Source organism: Geotrypetes seraphini, chromosome 11 (assembly GCF_902459505.1).
Source record: "Geotrypetes seraphini chromosome 11, aGeoSer1.1, whole genome shotgun sequence".
Classification (NCBI taxonomy): Eukaryota; Metazoa; Chordata; class Amphibia; order Gymnophiona; family Dermophiidae; genus Geotrypetes; species Geotrypetes seraphini.
This window is the reverse complement of record NC_047094.1, coordinates 114535025-114552317: the sequence shown is the minus strand read 5'-3', so window position 1 is coordinate 114552317 and position 17293 is coordinate 114535025. Positions and strand designations below refer to the sequence as shown.

General features: G+C 40.7%; 1 protein-coding gene across 2 annotated transcripts in view; it reads left to right on the top strand.

Moving 5' to 3' along the window:
• The window catches only part of POFUT1 (protein O-fucosyltransferase 1), a 92027-nt gene extending 77372 nt beyond the window's left edge, over window positions 1–14655 (top strand). For both annotated transcript variants that reach the window (XM_033962793.1, XM_033962795.1), the window contains exon 8: window positions 9060–14655. In XM_033962793.1, coding sequence (XP_033818684.1) covers window positions 9060–9085 — 26 coding nt within the window. In that variant the 3' untranslated portion in view covers window positions 9086–14655. The remainder of the gene's footprint in view (window positions 1–9059) is intronic.
• The last annotated feature ends 2638 nt before the right edge of the window (window positions 14656–17293 follow it).

Below are 17293 nucleotides of genomic sequence, written 5' to 3'. Positions count from 1 at the left end.
AAGAAGGGAAAAAGGCTGTCCTCTGCTCCCTGAACAAAGAGTGGTAACAGTATACCGTACCTGAAATAAGTTGCCACTCTGACTATTCAACATGCTTCCTGGGAAGAAAACCTAAAGATGGAGAGAAACCCTACTCCCCCCCCCCCCCCCCGTGCATACACTGGAAGCTTCTCCAGTTAAAGCAGTGGATAGATGGAAATATATATTTCCTTAGTGTCCCTTCAGAAAGGACTGATGGTTTTTTTTCATTTAATAAAATTTGCTGTACTGCTTTGTGTTAACTAGCAGATCCAGGTGGTTTATATTCTAAAGTCAAAAATATTTAAGCAGGAAAAGAACTACAATAAAATAAGACAGAGTACAACTCTTATCTTAAGGCACATCAAACATCAGTAGGATTAGGATCGGGCAGGAGTGTCCAACCTTTTGGCTTCCCTGGGCTGCATTGGATGAAAAATAATTTTCTGGGGCCGCACAAACACTAATACTAGCTGATGAGCAAAAGAAATGTTGAGCCAGGTCCTAAATTTGCAATCACTAATATAGAAGATGTACATATCTTAATAAACCTTCATTAAAGGGACACTGTGGAGAGGAACCCAAAAAAGCAGTAATACCCTGACTGAATGATCCTCCACGTGCACCAGTGATGGAGCAGCCTAAGCTTCCGCATCCACACTCTGATGAGCAGGGATATGCTGATAAGATTGCTGCAGATCTTTTCTTTTTTATTTATTTATCAAATTTTTCAATATATAATCAAGTATCCACTTGTACAGAAAGATAAAGCTGAGCCAGAAATAAAAATACAATACAAATCAAAAAGATATAATCCACAATTATTAGAAATTATTAGCATAACTTCAACTCAAGCCCTCAAAATGGGATCCAAGAAGTGGAATCAGCTAGTATTTATTAATAAGAAAAGCTAAGGACAAATAATACAATTAGCTGATAAAAGATATCATATACTTCAAAAGAGAACTCATATCTCCCCTCCTTTCAGGGGCTGCTGACAGGAAGGCCATCAGCTGGCTAGGGTCAAAGAAAACATATTTTTTCATTTGATACTGTATCACACATTTACACGGGTGACGAAGAAAGTTGCCCAAAGAGCAATAACACCTGGCTTTAAGATCAAAAATTCACATTGACGTTTTTGCATGTCTCGTGCCAGATCTGGAAACATTAGAATTTTATAGCCAAGAAATTATTTTTGTTTATTTTATTTTTTGTTTTTTTAAAGTCTTAATAACCAATTTTTATCTGGTGCCAAAGCTACTGTAAGAAGTAATATTGCTGGTGTTGCTATTTCCCTGTCCAAAAGTTCCAACATACTTGAGATATTAAGCTGCTGTTGATCACTTTCCTTTCCTTTTGCTTGTTCTTCTCTTAATAGGTAGATAGTATACCTGAGTAAAAGGCGGTAGTAATTCCTCAGAAATTTCTAAGACTTCCGTCATGTAATGTTTCAACATTTCTCTGGGGGTTATTGCCTCCACTCTAGGAAAATCAAACAATCTGAGATTATAATTTTGAGAAACATTTTCTAAGGACTCCAGCTTTCTTCTCAGATTAATATTATCTCTCACCAAAGTATCTATAGTTTGTTTAGTTACTTTTGTCTCTTGAAAGGAATTTAATGTTGAGTTTTTAAATTCTTGCAATTCACCTTTAAAACTTTTAACATCCATTTCTTGAGTATTTACTTTATGCTCCAGCTGGAGTATCTGGGGCTTAACTGATTTAGCAAGATCTGCAATGAGGTCGCAAATGGCCTCGAAGAGTTACCTCTCTGGGGTTTTCTATTAAAGAAATAATTTTTTTAGAAGAATAATTATCACCAACTGGCGTCTTTTCCTGAATGCAGCTCTCCTGCTCAGGGGCTGTCCATGAAGTTGGCAGGTCCTCAGTCTCCATAGGACTCCCCTGTGAACACAGGGATTCCGACTCCAAGGTCCCCTCCATGATTTCGATAGCATCGGGGGAGAAAAACACACCGCCTTCCGGTGGCTCCTCTGTCCGTGGGGGAGCTGGTAATTTGGAGAGGAGGGGAGGTTCTCTGGCATCTGGACTCAAGGTGGTCTCGAAGCCCTAGGTAAGCGCCTCCATCTCGCCCCGGTGCAGCTCCAGTGGGTGTTCTGACGCGCTGGTGATATCCGGCATTCGACGCAGGAGCTCCTCTATGTTGCTGACATTGGATGGGCCAGAACGCTGCGAGGCTTCAGAAGAACTACGGCCCCTCCATCTCGGCATTTTATAGGCAAAATGTTTCTCTGGAAATGCCCCAAAGAATTCACAGCGAATGCTCCCGAGACAAGCTGCTCAGCCAAGATATCTGACCATCATCTTGGATCAAAAACTCATTAATTGCTGCAGATCTTGACAGTTACAATAAGATAGGTTTATTAGCAATAAGCAAAAGGCAACTCACATGGAAATAACATTGTACAGCATATTAGCTATAAATAGCAATCTGATGTTCTTTTGGGTCTGACTCCTCTCTCTTCTCTTTCTGTTATACCCGTCGGCATAATATTTATAGTAGCCTAGGGTACCACCTAGTTACAGATTACATCACATTCATCATTTTTATTGGCTATATGGTGTATACACTTATCATGAAGCCATTCTGAAGCATGACATCATCTGGTGCCAAAACTGACCTTTCTAATTCCCCTGACACTGCATTCCCAATACTAAGGCTAATAACTCAAGAGAGCAAGCCCTCACCTTCCTGAGTTACACTGTCCTTCGCTAGCACTTCTTAGGAGGACTTCTTATCATGTACTGTAAACACAGAAACATAGAGTTTGACGGCAGAAAAGGGCCTGCGGCCCAACAAGTCGGCCCACACAGTACTGTTCTGAAAAATCCCAAAACAGTGATGTCACAGTCAGGAGATCTGACTGCTGGTTTCTGGAGAAAAGGTGAATCTCTGTCTTACTGGCAGAGAGGAAAATGACTGTTTAGAAGTTTAAATTCATATGCACAATGTCTCTCTTAGAAATATAACTATTTGGGGTTCTCAGGGGTCTTTGCCTACAATATATGCAGGTCTTAATCTTGCATCTTCTTCTGCCTACATTTTCATGCGGGTCTTACTCCCGATTCTCCCTCATTCCCCTCTGAAATTTCCCTCTGTTTGGATTCCGCTTTCCATTGGTTGTAAGGAAAATTTCCCATTTGAAGCCTAAGGCTTCACCCCTCTTTCAGGGTAAAGACTAGTGCTGCTCGATTCAGGAAAAAAATTTTTGATGCGATTCAGCCTATTGAATCGATTTTTCCTGCCCAGTTGGGTGTTTTTTTCAAACTTCCTGGTGGGTTTATTTTATAGCTTTTTCACCCCCTTCGGCTTCTCCTAACCATACTGGCGCCATGGTGTAACCAAAATAAAAAACAAAAAAGAAAGACTTTTCCTCTCTCTGTTAAATCCTAGCTTATGTTTGCGGTCTAACACCAGCTCTGGCAGGATACACGTTTCAAATCTGACATATTGTAATCACAAAACAGAAAATAAAATGAGTTTTTCTACCTTTTGTTGTCTGGTCATTGTTCAAATCTTGTTGGTCCCAGGCTTTGGTTGTCTTCTGATAACCCTTGCCAGGGTCTCCTTTCTTCGTGCTAACCATCCATCTTCCATCTCTGTCCTCCCATTCCATTTCCCTTCCCTTTCCCGAAGGTCTGGCATCTTTCCTTTTTATCTCCATCCACAGATCCACCTTTTCTCAACTACCCTTTCATCCAGCATCTCTCCCTCTTTCCCCACCACCCCAGGGTCACCAATATCTCCCTTTCTGTTCCTTTCATCCCTAAATCCCATTGTCCACCATCTCTCTCCCTCTCCTCTATTTTTAGACCCATTATTTCTTCCCCCCAAAGTCCGGCATATGCACGTCTCTTTGAACCTCCCCTCCCCCTCCCTCTCTCCGTGTACTTCTACACCAGGGCTCCCTCCCCTGAATGTCTGCACCCCCCTGAAGGCCTACACCCCACCCCTGAAGGCCTGCATGTCCCCCTGAAGGCCTACATCCTACCCCTGAAGGCCTGCCTGTCCCTTCTGAAGGCCTGTACCCTTCCTAGAAGGCTACACCCCCCAAAGGCCTGTACCCCCCTGGAAGGCTGCACCTCCCGAAGGCCTGTAGCCCCCTGGAAGGCTGCATCCCCCTGAAGGCATGTACCACCCCCCGAAGGACTACACCCCCCCCCCACAAAGGACTACAACCCCCCTCCCATGAAGGACTACACCCCCTCTCCCCCAGAAGGTCTGCATGTTCAAGTTATCTAAATTCAGCAGCCTGCCTTGCAGAAGAAGATCGCTGGCTCTAGCGATCTTTGTAAGCTGCCATACGTCATCCGAGTTGTCTTCTCTCTGCTGCGGTCCTGCCCCTTCTCTGATGTCAGAGAAGGGGGCAGGACCGTGGCAGAGAGAAGACAACTCGGATGACATATGGCAGCTTACAAAGATCGCTAGAGCCAGCAATCTTCTAATGCAGGGCAGGCTGCTGAATTTAGGTAAATTGCTGTAGGGAAGCCGGACACTAGCAGGGAAGCCACTTCTCTATTGACCCTCCCCACTTGCCCTTTAAAGCAGGAGCGACAGGCCAGCAAGAGGCAACGCTGCCGCTCCTGCTTTAGGGGCGAGGGGAGAGGATCAGACAACGAAATCGGGAGGCCGGTTTTTTTTGGCGTGGTAAATCGATTCAAAAAGATTCACCCGAAGTGAATCGGTGAATCAATTCAAATTGTGAATTGGGCAGCACTAGTAAACACAAGGTCCATCACTGCATCCATGAAGTCACCCATATCCAGGAGGAGGAAAGGAGGAAGGCCATTACTCAGGAATCAAGCTTAGTAAAATTAGGAAGATAACTGTCATTACCACCCCTAATCTAATATGACAGCAGCTTCAATAGGACTCACAATAAGCATGTGTATAACAATAATACCTCAAGGTAAAAGAAAAACAAAAAGCAAAAATTCTTACATCAATAGCACATATGATAATGGCTTTATCCCATTAGGCAGCTACCCCTCTAGGGGAATAAATCAACAAAACTTTTCAACTGCAAGCTATACAGTATTACAGGCTTAGAACGGTGTAGAGCTGGTTGACTGCAAACATTATCAGGTCATGCTCAAGCTAAAATGGAAGTCCAGAGAAACACATTAGCTATTTCGTATTGCACTGTCCAATTCAGAAACCTCTGGATCAGAAAAGATGGCTGGGTTAAAGTCATGAAGCCGTATGTAGCTCTGGTATTAGAACTCCTTCAGTGCACTTCACTTCAGCCAGGCAAAAAGAAATGGATGGAAAGAATCCGTGGAGATTAGAGATAATCAGGGTGCAAAAAAGGGAGTCCAAACAGGATGAAAGATACAGTCGGGCAAAGCATAAACTAACATTGCATAAGTCCATAAAGATGCTAAACTGCAAATCAACAACATTTGCAAAGGAAAAAAAAACCAGAAACAAATCAAACCAAAACCTGTAAAGTCCAGTCTCTTGAATTTCATCTCAGGCCGACAATCACGGTGGTAATAATAAATCAGGCAATCAGTCTTTTAGTGCTGGCAAATGAAGATAAGCCAAGATGCGTTGAGCCAATCCTGGATAGGCCACAGGACTCAGAAATCAGGCACTTGTTAAGTCTCTTTCTTCATAGTAGTTTTCTTTATGGGGAGGAACTTATTCCCCCTCTTGATACTCTGCAAATGAAAGTCCTCAAAAAATGTTAAAAAAGATGATCATATTAAAAAGCAAAAGAGTAAAATTCAGTCACCATAACCACATCATATTGGAACATGTGCATCAAATTGGCATAGTAAATGCTCCAAAATGTAGAATCTTAAATTATTTTTTTTTAAAATAAATATTCCATAATGCAATTTAATTTTAATTCTTGACCTAAATACTTCTACCATGGTTATAAATTCTTATCTCCGTATAAATCTTGCAATTAATAATCTCATCACCCTTCCTCACATACACATACTTTCAGGCTGACTTGCAACTTCCCTTCTATAAACCCATTCCTTATTGGACTAGTGTCCAACCATAAATCTTGCAATTCACACTAAAACATTTCTTTTCTCTATCCGGAACCTTACACGTTTCAGGAAATACTCCCAGAATGTAACTCTTAATTATGCGAAAAAACCTTTCAATAATTCCTCACTCTTAAACCATCCTTAAGATAGGAAACAGTAAATTCTCTCACATACATGGAATAAAAGAAAATATTACATAATCCAATTTATATATAAATATCTGATAGAATGCTTGCATGTTAAAAGCTGCAAACAGATAGTCAAGGCAGAACAAGTAGGAAAAGCTTCACATACACTTGCTTACAAAAAAAACCAATTTCAAAACATATGGGAGACTTTCAGAGATTGGGAGACCAAATCCTGCAAATGGCCTTAGAGCTCCTTGTACTAAGCTGCGGTAGCGGTTTTAGCGCACGCTGTAATGCTGTGCGCACTAGGCACTAATGCCTCCATTGAGCTGGTGTTAGTTTTCTATGTAGCACGGGGGTTAGTGCGCGCTAATCTGCAGCACGCAATAAAAACGCTACTGCAGCTTAGTAAAAGGAGCCCTTAGTCACGGTCTTGTACAAACTGGAATGCAGGCCAGGAGCTTAGATGCGAATGTGTGGTATGCGAGTGTGTAGATTCCATGCTGTGAAGAGTTTCAAGGAACCAGTGTTATTGAAAATACAAGATATGGGGCAAACTTAGACATAGGAAAAGAAAAAAATGAATCCAGTAATATAGTCATGGGAAATAACACGTGAAAAGATTCCTGGGCTCTCGTGGAGGCCTTGCGGGAGCCTTTTCCACATGAAGCACTCGGTCTCTACTGTAAATGCTGTAAGGGGCCGAGAGTCTGGATGGAGAACAATGGAATAAAAAGCATTCTTCAAATCAATGACAGAAAACCAAGAGTTTAAGTCACATGATGTGAGAAGAGTGACTGTGTTAGATACCACCGGGAACTCCTACACTAAGTTACAGTGGTAATAGTGCGTGTGGAGACTGAATAGTGAGGCGGGACAAAATTAATGGAAGTTACAGTGGCACCTGTGTCAACGATGAAAGGAATATCTTTCTGATCTCCAATTTGAACATGCTTAATAGGCTATGTGTGCTTATACAGAAATGGCCTGTGTAAACTGTCATTTCACATGAGAGGGGCTGGGTGGCATAAATTCACCTAGTGGGCTCTGCCAGTGCTGGGGAAGGTCATATGGGTAGGGAAAATCTGGAGCATAATCTCTTCAGTAGTCATTCTGACCATTGTTAGCAGGGGGAATACCACGGCCTCTTCCTCCCCCTCTAGTTTCAAATTTTATTATTTTTAATATACCGACCATCAACATGTATCTAGCCGGTTTACAATGCTATGATAAAATAAAGAATTAAAATACTTATAAAAGGGGGGAGGTGAACATTGAAGATGTACAATAACAAACATGAGAGTGGGGCTTGAAGAAGAAAAGGAGGGGGTAAAGTTACATTGTTAGGAGAGAAAACCCCCCCAAAAAAAAAAAAATTTGAGTTAAAGAGAGGGAGAGGGATAAAACATTAGGGATAGGGTCGCTTCTTAAAAGCGGTTGGCAGGCTTAATGAGAGGTTCAGGAGCTGTGGAATACATCTTGAAATAACGTTTTTAGTTTAGTCTTGAATTTATCAAGAAGATTTTCGTGGCGAAGTTGGGATAGCAGGGCATTCCATAAAGTTGGGGCAACTACAGAGAAATTGGATTTCCTGGTGTAACAGAATTCCTTAATAGAAGGAACAGATAGGTTCTGATCTGCTGATCTAAGAGTCCGAGAGGGGCAGAAAGGGATAAGGAGTTAGTCCAGAAAGGGTGGTAGACGCGAAAGTTTGATTTTAAAGACCAGCATTCACTTGCATAGTACTTGAGACTTATCTGTAACATTTCCATAACCTCTACCTCTGGGAATTCCATGACCGTTATCTCTCATTCCTTGATAACCTGGTCTAGAACCTTGAGTATTCTGTGGCCATGGACCGTTATTCTGAGCCCATTGAATCTGTGCAAGCTGAACTTCTTTTTGCACTAACTGGACTGCTTCCTTCATCTGTGTAATTGTATCACTAGGCTTATGTTTCAAATATTGTGGGTTCTTTTTGTTCTCTTGTTCCTGTATTTGCACTAGTAAGGCCTTTTTCTGGAGTTGTATCAATTCCCTCTGATCTTTGTTAACAGCTTCATCTACCATTTTTGAGTAGTGTATGATGTGTGAAATGATTTCCGACCAGCACTTGCCTTCCATGCCAACAACACTATCTAATTTAGATTGAATGATTTTGGACATCGTCTTTTTCAGTGTCTGAAATGCTAAGCTTTTCATATTATCTATAGAACAAGGTTCTCCTAATTGCGTTTCCCACTCTCCCTCAAAATCCTGAATGAAAGAGTATATGTCTGTACCAAGTTTGTATTTTAAGGAAGTGAGTTTGGACATGTTTTTCTCATCCGGGTATCGGGACTTTAGTGCACTCCACACCGCTGACCTATAATTGTTAAATCTGTCACCATCAAAATTTTTAACATCAATTGTATAATTAGCGTCCGCAAATATGTCAGTGGTTATATTACCTACACACTCGACCAAAAGGGAACGAACGTCGCCAAGAGATAATTCCCATTGGGATGTGATTTGTTCAAATTTAAATATCCAAGGTGAAGCTCCCACAAGTAGCGGTGGAAGCTGAGCTTTAACAGAAAACTTATCTGCAAAGCTCCATGCTACATAATCAGTTTTGATCTTCCCTGTGCTAGTTTGTGTAATCATAAGTGGAGCCTGAAGTACCTGCGGTGGAGTGGGTGGGATCGGAGTTGGTATTGGGATATCAGCTGGAACAGGTAGAACAAGTGTAGCTGAGACAGGAGTGGCTTGCACTGTAGGGGCTAGTGAAATTGGGTAACTGGAACACTAGCTGGGTGCAGTTCAGCATTAGACAAGGCAAAATGAGGTGTCGGGAGCTCTGGGTTGATCATAAAAGTTACACTCATACTTTTCCTACAGCTCAAGACCATCTTTCATATATTTGAGGTTCCATCTGGAATCCCCTATTCCTTGCCAGATACATAATCGGGCAGTGTTCATGTGCCTAGTTTCAAAGGAACCCTCGCGAGGAAAAGGAATCAGTTTTGGAGCTAAGGACTGTCCAGTCGGCTAAATTTTCAATCCAAGGATGAACATAAAATGAAGAACTTTCTTGTTGGGCTACAATCTGGGCTGGGGTCAGACTGGAATGAAAATTAGAATCGGTATCATGATACAACATTTTCCTAAGGGGAACAGGAAAAGAAAGTTTACAGCCATCCGAGCAATTAACATGTGCTGGGAAAGTCATACAGTTGCTATATGTGGCACAATCCTGTGGGTTTGTGCAAGATTTTAATCCAAGACAAACCCTGAAATAGGGCACTGTACAGTGGAGGTCCTTATGAACTTGGGCATAACTTACATGTTTAAATTTTCCAGTGCAATCACTCTCAAGCGCAAAATCTTTAGGATTAGGGCATGCATTTAATTTCCAGAGAGGAGTAAATGGAGCAGGTTCAGAAACTGAAATTCACTTATCATGTCTGAGATTGCACAGTCTGAAGCCTCTTTTTCAGCTGTATCATAAGAGGCTCTGGACAAATTGGGACCAGATGGAGAAAGATCAGTGTGAACAGGAGCAAGTTGCTCAAGATGATCCAAGTCCCGTGAATGCTGTTCACATGCCTCATGCAGAAAGTTAGGAGGGACAATATCATGGGGGCGGTTTCTCTGTAAAGCAGTAACACCTTCAAATGGCTGTGCACGAGTAAGGACATATGGTACAGATGTTTGCAATTTAGTGGGTTCAAACTTGAGAGGATGCCTAATAGTGTCTTCCGAAGTCAGTCTCTCAGGACTATGTTGTTTAACCTCAGGTGTTTCAAAAGTAATTAAAGGCTGTGCTGATTCTAAATGCTCTTGTGATTTGATTTGGTAATCAAAACGTGTGTTCCCTTTTTAAATTATCCTGTACCAGCTCTACACAGTTTCCTTCATGTACTTATGTTTGTGTCATTTGAATGCATCTATCTGGTTCTGTTGGGATGGCATATCTAAGGTGTTCCTGATGAACATGATCTTTGTCATTCACATCTGTCGTCCTGTGTCGTGTTTGGGCCACTGCATAAAACTTGCTCCCTCACGAATTATATCAGGAGTTTCACTCACTCTGATAGGTAAGAGTGCAGATGGCTCAGAATTATTGAAGTGGCGAGTAGGGCAATCCCTATTGTAAGAGTCAGTCACTGTAGGGTATTTGTCAGAAATGCAAGACGCTGGGCCAATATTTCCATTGGCAGGCACCAGATCTACAGTGCCATTGATTTTATAGGCAGGCATGGAATTTAAAGTGGATGGGGAAATCAGGTTGGCACATAGCAATTTAGGGCTAGATGGTCTAAAAGGTACACAATCGTATCCACCTGCAGGAGATTGCAGGGACAGATATAAACCAGCTAAAGGTTTAGTCAGCTGTGGAGCAACATGAGAATAAGGGGGTGGCTTTACATATTCTGGAACCCTACATAAGGGATTCTGGTTGGTAGGTGTTTGTACTTTCTTTGTTATTCTGTTCTGGCATGGAGTAACATCTTGGGTTGGAGGATCTTGGCAATTATCAAACCATAAATTCTAGCTGAGTAAATGTTCAAAAAGAGACGTGCCCTTCTTATCATTTAGGATAATAGTGTGGAGGGTGACAAGGTCTTTCCAGTAAAGAGAGCCCTCTGGCCATTTCTAACCATTAAAAGTTTTCTGTGTGTGTTTCTTACTGGTCTACTTGACACATTTATCATGAAAATGCTGAATCGACTTATGTGTAATTGGGGGAGTAGCTAGTTTCATAATCTTTAATGGCAACATGACTGAAATAGTTAATTCTGCTTGCTGAGAGAGAGAAACCTCGCTTGCCCTTTTGTCTAAGAATTCCTGACTTGAAAAGATAAGGAAAAGAAATACAGCTGGGCTGCTCTTCAGCAGGCAAAAGAACTTGGCTCACGATCAAGAATACAGCAATACCCACCAGTCACATACGGTCAGAGGTCGCTCCTTAATGTATAAAAAACAATGATGATTTAAGTCTGGCCATGCATAAAGTTATTCTCCAAATTTCTCTAATTCACTCGTTGGCACTGGGTGAATATTGCCAATTATCAGGCTTTAAAGCTAATTTAAACAAGACGGAAGTGATGAATATTTTAGCCCCAAAAGAAAGGATTACGGAGATGGGTAAAGGTTTCTATACGCTATTTGGGAATAACTTTGGGAGCAAATTGGACACTTTTGTTCCAGCAAAATTACTTACCATTGGTAAAGGACATTTAGAAAGACTTAAGTGGAATAAAATTATTTATCTCCTGGTTAGGACATATGGAAGTGGTAAAGATGATGATTCTCCTTAGGTTTCTTTATTCCAAGTACTACCGATAGAAATCCCAAAACAGTTTTTTCAAAAATGGAATAATATGATATTGAGATTTATATGGGGAGGAAAGCAGCCAAGGATCGGTAAGCAGGCACTGTTTAAGTCTAAGGCGGAAGGAGGACTAGGTTTACCTTCTTTGGAGAATTATTACAAAGCAGCACAGTTGAGAGCAATAGTTGAATGGCATTCATCCCCTTCTAAGCTTTGGGTAAAAATAGAACAAGCAATGATAGGAGAGAAGGAATAAGAGATTTGAAATATTTACCATGGGTGGGAGAAAAAGACTTAAGAAATATAAATAATCCCTTTAGAAAATGCTCTCTGAAAACCTGGAAAAGTGTTAGGAAAAAACTTTTAGGAACAGAAAAAGGCATTTTTTTTCTCCCCTATATTATATGCACAAGACTTTATACCAGGCAGGGAGGGGGGAAATCTTTAAGAAATGGGAAGCAAAAGGGCTAGCATGTTTTGATCAACTAATTGAAGAAGGTGAGGTTAAAGCCTTTATAGATATTGTGGCCGGGCTGGGCCCCAGGTGAGTGGGCAAACCCGGCTTGGACTGCAGGCAAGATTTATTTGTGCGCCTTTTATATGGTGGGTGGAAGGAAAACCCGGACACTGGATTTCTTAACCAAAACTTTACTGGGTTTATTAAGGCAAAAGAAAAACTTCCCAAAATGAACCATTGTTTTTCCTAGGCATTGATTATGCAGTTCCTTATCACTTAAGTCCAGTGTACTCTCTCTGTGCCTCAGTCCAGGGACTGGACAGTCCTTATCAACAAAAAGGATAAATCAAAATCAAATTTGCTTCTCAGTCCCTTCAATGCCAAATATTCTCCCTTCTCAGGGTAGTTGGCTTCTATTAGCATGGCTGAGCACTGTAGGTGCCAGCCCTCCTTTCAAATATCCTTCCAGTCAGAGAGGAAAAAAACATCTCTCCCACTACTTTCCCTCCTTAGCACTTTGTCCCCTTTAAGGACGCTCACAGCCCTGCCTTGCAGGCTGTGTGGAGAAAGCCTCTCTTTACCAAGGTCTCTAGGCCCACCTGATATACCCCTGACGTCCTTCAGCTTTAGTTTCAAGTTTATTAAAAAAAAATTTATACCGCTTATTCAAATTTCTAGGCGGTGTACAACAATAATAAAAAGAAATATCTTTAAAGGAACAAAACAATTAGAGTTAAAATATACAAAACCATGTTGGGTTAGTAGACGTACAAAAACATATATATGAACTGCACACAATTGGGAAAGAAGGATGAAACTACAATATTTGAGAAAAGGCACACTTAGGGAAGAAACAATAGATAAGGATAGAGATTGTAGTTGATTTAGTCCTAAAAAGGACAGTTTTAGCTAAAAGCGTCTTCAAATAAAAATGTTTTTAGTTTTGCTTTGAATTACTTTGTCATGGATTCGATCCGTAAATGATTAGGCAGCGAATTCCAAAGAGAGGGTGCAGTGACAGCGAAGTAATTAAATCTCAACGTATTAATTAGTTTTAATGATGGGGATGGGGTGCAATGAGGTTTAAAGAAAACACATTTAATTAGGCACTGCTGCCTTATCACTACATGTAGCCTCACTCTAGATCAGGTTTCTTTGGCAGAGACTTGTCTCATTACTGGGAGGAAGAAACCAACCACACACTGCTCAATTATATGTCCATGTCTTCCTCCAGCACATTTTCTCCTGGGTCAGCTTCACTGTACATTTCCCATTCTGTATTCCTGGGACTGGAGGTTTCCACTAAGTCCTCCACTTCCTGCTTTACCTCCCATCCCCCTCTCTGAGTGCTTGGGAGCTTTTCTGAACAGTTTTCTTTATCATCATAATAAACTTCCAGCCCTTCACCCCAAGGCTTAATTGGAAAGATACTGTACCTCCCTGGAGTCAGGCTTTCTTTCCTTGCTGGCTGGCCTCAGGTAAACCCTCTTTCCTGGTGGATAGGAGAAGTTTGGAAACTGCCCTCCTTGTGTGGTGTTCTGCTTCTCCAATTGGGATCAGCTGTGTCCTCCTGATCTCCCTGCAGTCTTGCTATTTGAGGCTTATGAGCCTGCAGACCACGTTGGCTGACTCCACCCACTTCTGGGTTGATCTCACGTTTCTCCCTAGCTCTGGGAAAGGAATAATAGGAGATAGACTCTGTTTTCTGTGCCCTCCCGGCCTGAATTCCTGGCTGTGACATCACCTGCCTTTTCTCCCATTTCTCTGGCTGTACTGAACTATGGCTGTTAGCAGGGTGTCCAGGCTTTATTCTGGGGATTACAGGTTTAAGGGCTGCACTTTGGACTGGGCTAGCAGTCTTTTTAACCATGACAGGAGCTTCCCTGTCACAATATTCAGGATCAATTTCAACTAGAAATGAGAGATCTTTTTCCTTACCTACAGATAAAAAAAATCATATATTAGCATATAAAATGAAGAGCAATGGAATTTTAAAGAAATCTGAACTTGAAAAAAGGTTAGGAGATCCAGTAGCAAAAGGGTGCGTTTCTTGGTTATATAAAATCATAAATGAAAATAAAGTAACCAAAACATCATATATGAAAGCATGGGAAAAAGATCTGGAGAAGGATTGGTCTATAGATGAGTGGGGGTAATTGTATTACATCTCTTTCAGACAGCTAGGGCTGCCACTTTAGTGGAAAATGCTATTAAACTCCTAGTACATTGGTACATAACCCCGGTTTTAATTAGTAAATGTACCAAACAGTGATCCTACTTGTTGGAGAGAATGTGGTGAAAGAGGTAGATTCTACCATATGTGGTGGGAATGTCAAAGGGTCCAGAAGTTTTGGGAGCAAGTTTTTGAATATGTAAGCAGATTAATTTAAACTCCACTTAAGCTGAATGCTGAAATGGCATTCTTGGGAGTAAGAATAGAGGGTCCAACATCTTCTCAATCTAAACTTATGGACTTGACATTTATAGCTGCTAGACTCACACTAGCTCAGCAATGGCGTATGCTAAATGTACCTAGCTTAAGAGATGTGAGAGAACATTTAGGATTAGTGTGTGAAAAATATAGGCTTTCAGCCCTTTTAACTAATCAGTGGGTGAAATTTAAGGACATATGGGAGAGTTATATTGAGTTTGAAAAAAGCTCTTTGAAAGAATTATTTTATTCCTGTGGTTATGGAACCAGGTCTGGGGGGAGGGGGGGGGGGGGAGAGAGATAGGGAATGGGATTGATGTATTTGTAGCATTTATAAGATGCATTATTTTTTATTGGTTTACTAAGCTCATGAATTATACTGTGTTGTAATGAGATCATTGTATTAAAATCAATTATTAAATAAAGAATTTAAAAAAACAACAATTCAATTGCAATACTCAAAAAAAGAAGAATATTGTCATGATCATGAAAAAATAAAGCCTAGACATCTAGTAACCAATATAGTGCACTAATAGTTTTATTTTCCCTTCTGCGCTGTTAAAAAACATCTCATGAGTAAAAAGCATACTATGTACTACACATATAGTTCCCCTCTTGTAAGAAGGAAAAAAGGAGAAAAAGAAATCACAAAGCATCGTTTAGGGCACAAAAACAAGAATTAAAGAAGAAAAAACTCCAAAAATGGTCAATGATAATCCTCATATTCCCTGGCGTACCCCACAAACAAACCATAAAAAAGCAGATAACTTTCTGTTATCTACAAATAAACACATAGGGCTCCTTTTTACTAAGGTGCGCTAGGGCTTTAACGTGAGGAATAGTGCACGCTATATTGCCCCGCATGCTAGACCTTAACGCCAGCATTGAGCTGGCATTAGTTCTAGAAGCGTAGTGCACGGTGTAGTGCATGTTAATTTCCTGCGTGTGCTGAAAACGCTAGCGCATCTTAGTGAAAGGAGCCCATAGTTATATAGAAGAAAAAAGAAAAATATCACAGCACTGCACAAAGCAAAGTAAATGTAAGGCATAATAAAACGACTGCTCAGACTTCAGTCCTGGGCTTTCACTGTTATAAAAGAAAATGTAACAAAAGCAAAATGAAGCACAATTGTTTCTTCAGTCCTTTATCTGCTATGCAGGTGGATGGAAAAACAAAATTAATAGGCAAATCACAATTAGAACATAACATAAGAATAGTCCTTTTCTGCTAAACACAACATATAAAGCAAAAACCTGGAAATATCTGCTACTTAAAGCAACAACAAAATTTTTATTCTACCTTTTGTCATTTCTGCTTTAATCATCTTCTCTTCTTTCTATTCAGTGCTGTGAACAAGGCTGCCCTGTGAACTTCAATAAGATAAGTTGCTCTTCATTTCATATTCTGCTCTTTTCACTGGTTTTCAGCATTATATCTGCTTAATTTCTCTTCTCCTCCCTGTTTCTTACTTTAAAAAAAACAAAAAAATAAACCCTTCTCTTTCCTCTGTTAAATCTTATTTCCTCTTCTTAGGAATAAAGGTAAGACTAACTCTAATTAAATCCTGGTGCCTGTGGCACAGGGTGACTAAAGTAGGGAAAATCCTGTGTTTTAGGGTAGCCACTGATTTGTTATAGAGCCTGCATTTTTGTTTAAAATACTATGTTTTAGGGTAGTATAGAGCCTGTATTTCTGACTTACTAGTTTTTAGCCATTGTGTCTGCTGATTAGGTGGAGAAGGGAGGGGCTCTGTTTTACTTCTAAGGTTAACTGCATTATCTTTGGGACAGTGCTGTGAACAAGGCTGCCCTGTGAACTTCAATAAGATAAGTTGCTCAACATTTTATATTCTGCTCTTTTCACTGGTTTTCAGCATTATATCTGCTTAATTTCTCTTCTCCCTGTTTCTTACTTTAAAAAGCACAAAAAAATAAACTCTTCTCTTTCCTCTGTTAAATCTTATTTCCTCTTTCCCTTTCCCTTCATAGGAATAAGGGTAAGACTTATAGTTCCACCAATCCCAAGGACCACTTTTCATTTATAGAGACCCAAATAATCAGGACTACTCAAATCAAGTCACTTCACAACCAATCAAGATGACCTTTATTCTATGCAATCACTGTGGTGCTTTAATTCCAAGACATACTATTTGGAAGCTTAAGGCTTGCCCCATCTGTCTTCAACTTGCTAGTATTAAGGAGGAGCTCTGCAAACTTAAATAGGAATTGAATACAATTAAAGCAGCTTTCATCACTCCACAAAATCATACCAACTTACCACCTCTACCTCAAAGAATAAAACAGTCCAGGAATAAATGGGTCACAGTAGGCTCAGGAAGACTGCGACATGTAACACAGAAACATCCACCTTCACAAATATTACCTCTACAGAATTCCTTCGCTCCACTAGTGCACTGCGATACTCAAGAAAACAGAAGGGAGGTGGGACTGGAACCAATGAAGGTAACTCAAGAGAGCAAGCGCATTCTAAGCACAAATAAAAAGGCCAAAAACAGAAAATTATTACTGTTGGGGGATTCCGTCATCAGAGGCATTAACTTGGAACACAAGGCGAGGAGACCAAAATAGTGAAATGTCTTCCAGGATCCTCAGCTACCAGGAGTTCTAGGCAAATACAGACTATAATTAAGGAAGAAACTAAGGATTTTAACACTGATGTTATCCATCTGGGAACAAATGACCTGGCCAACAACTCCACACTTGCAGCATAGAAAGCTTTTCGGAAGCTTGGTGAGGGCGTGAAACCTTTTGTAAAGACTTTAGCTTTTTCTGAAATACTGCCTGCATATGGAAAGGGAGAGCAAAGAGTGAAAAACACAGAGGACTTTAATAGATGGCTCAAAGCCTGGTGTCATCAAGAAGGCTTCAGGTACATAGGAGGATGGGGA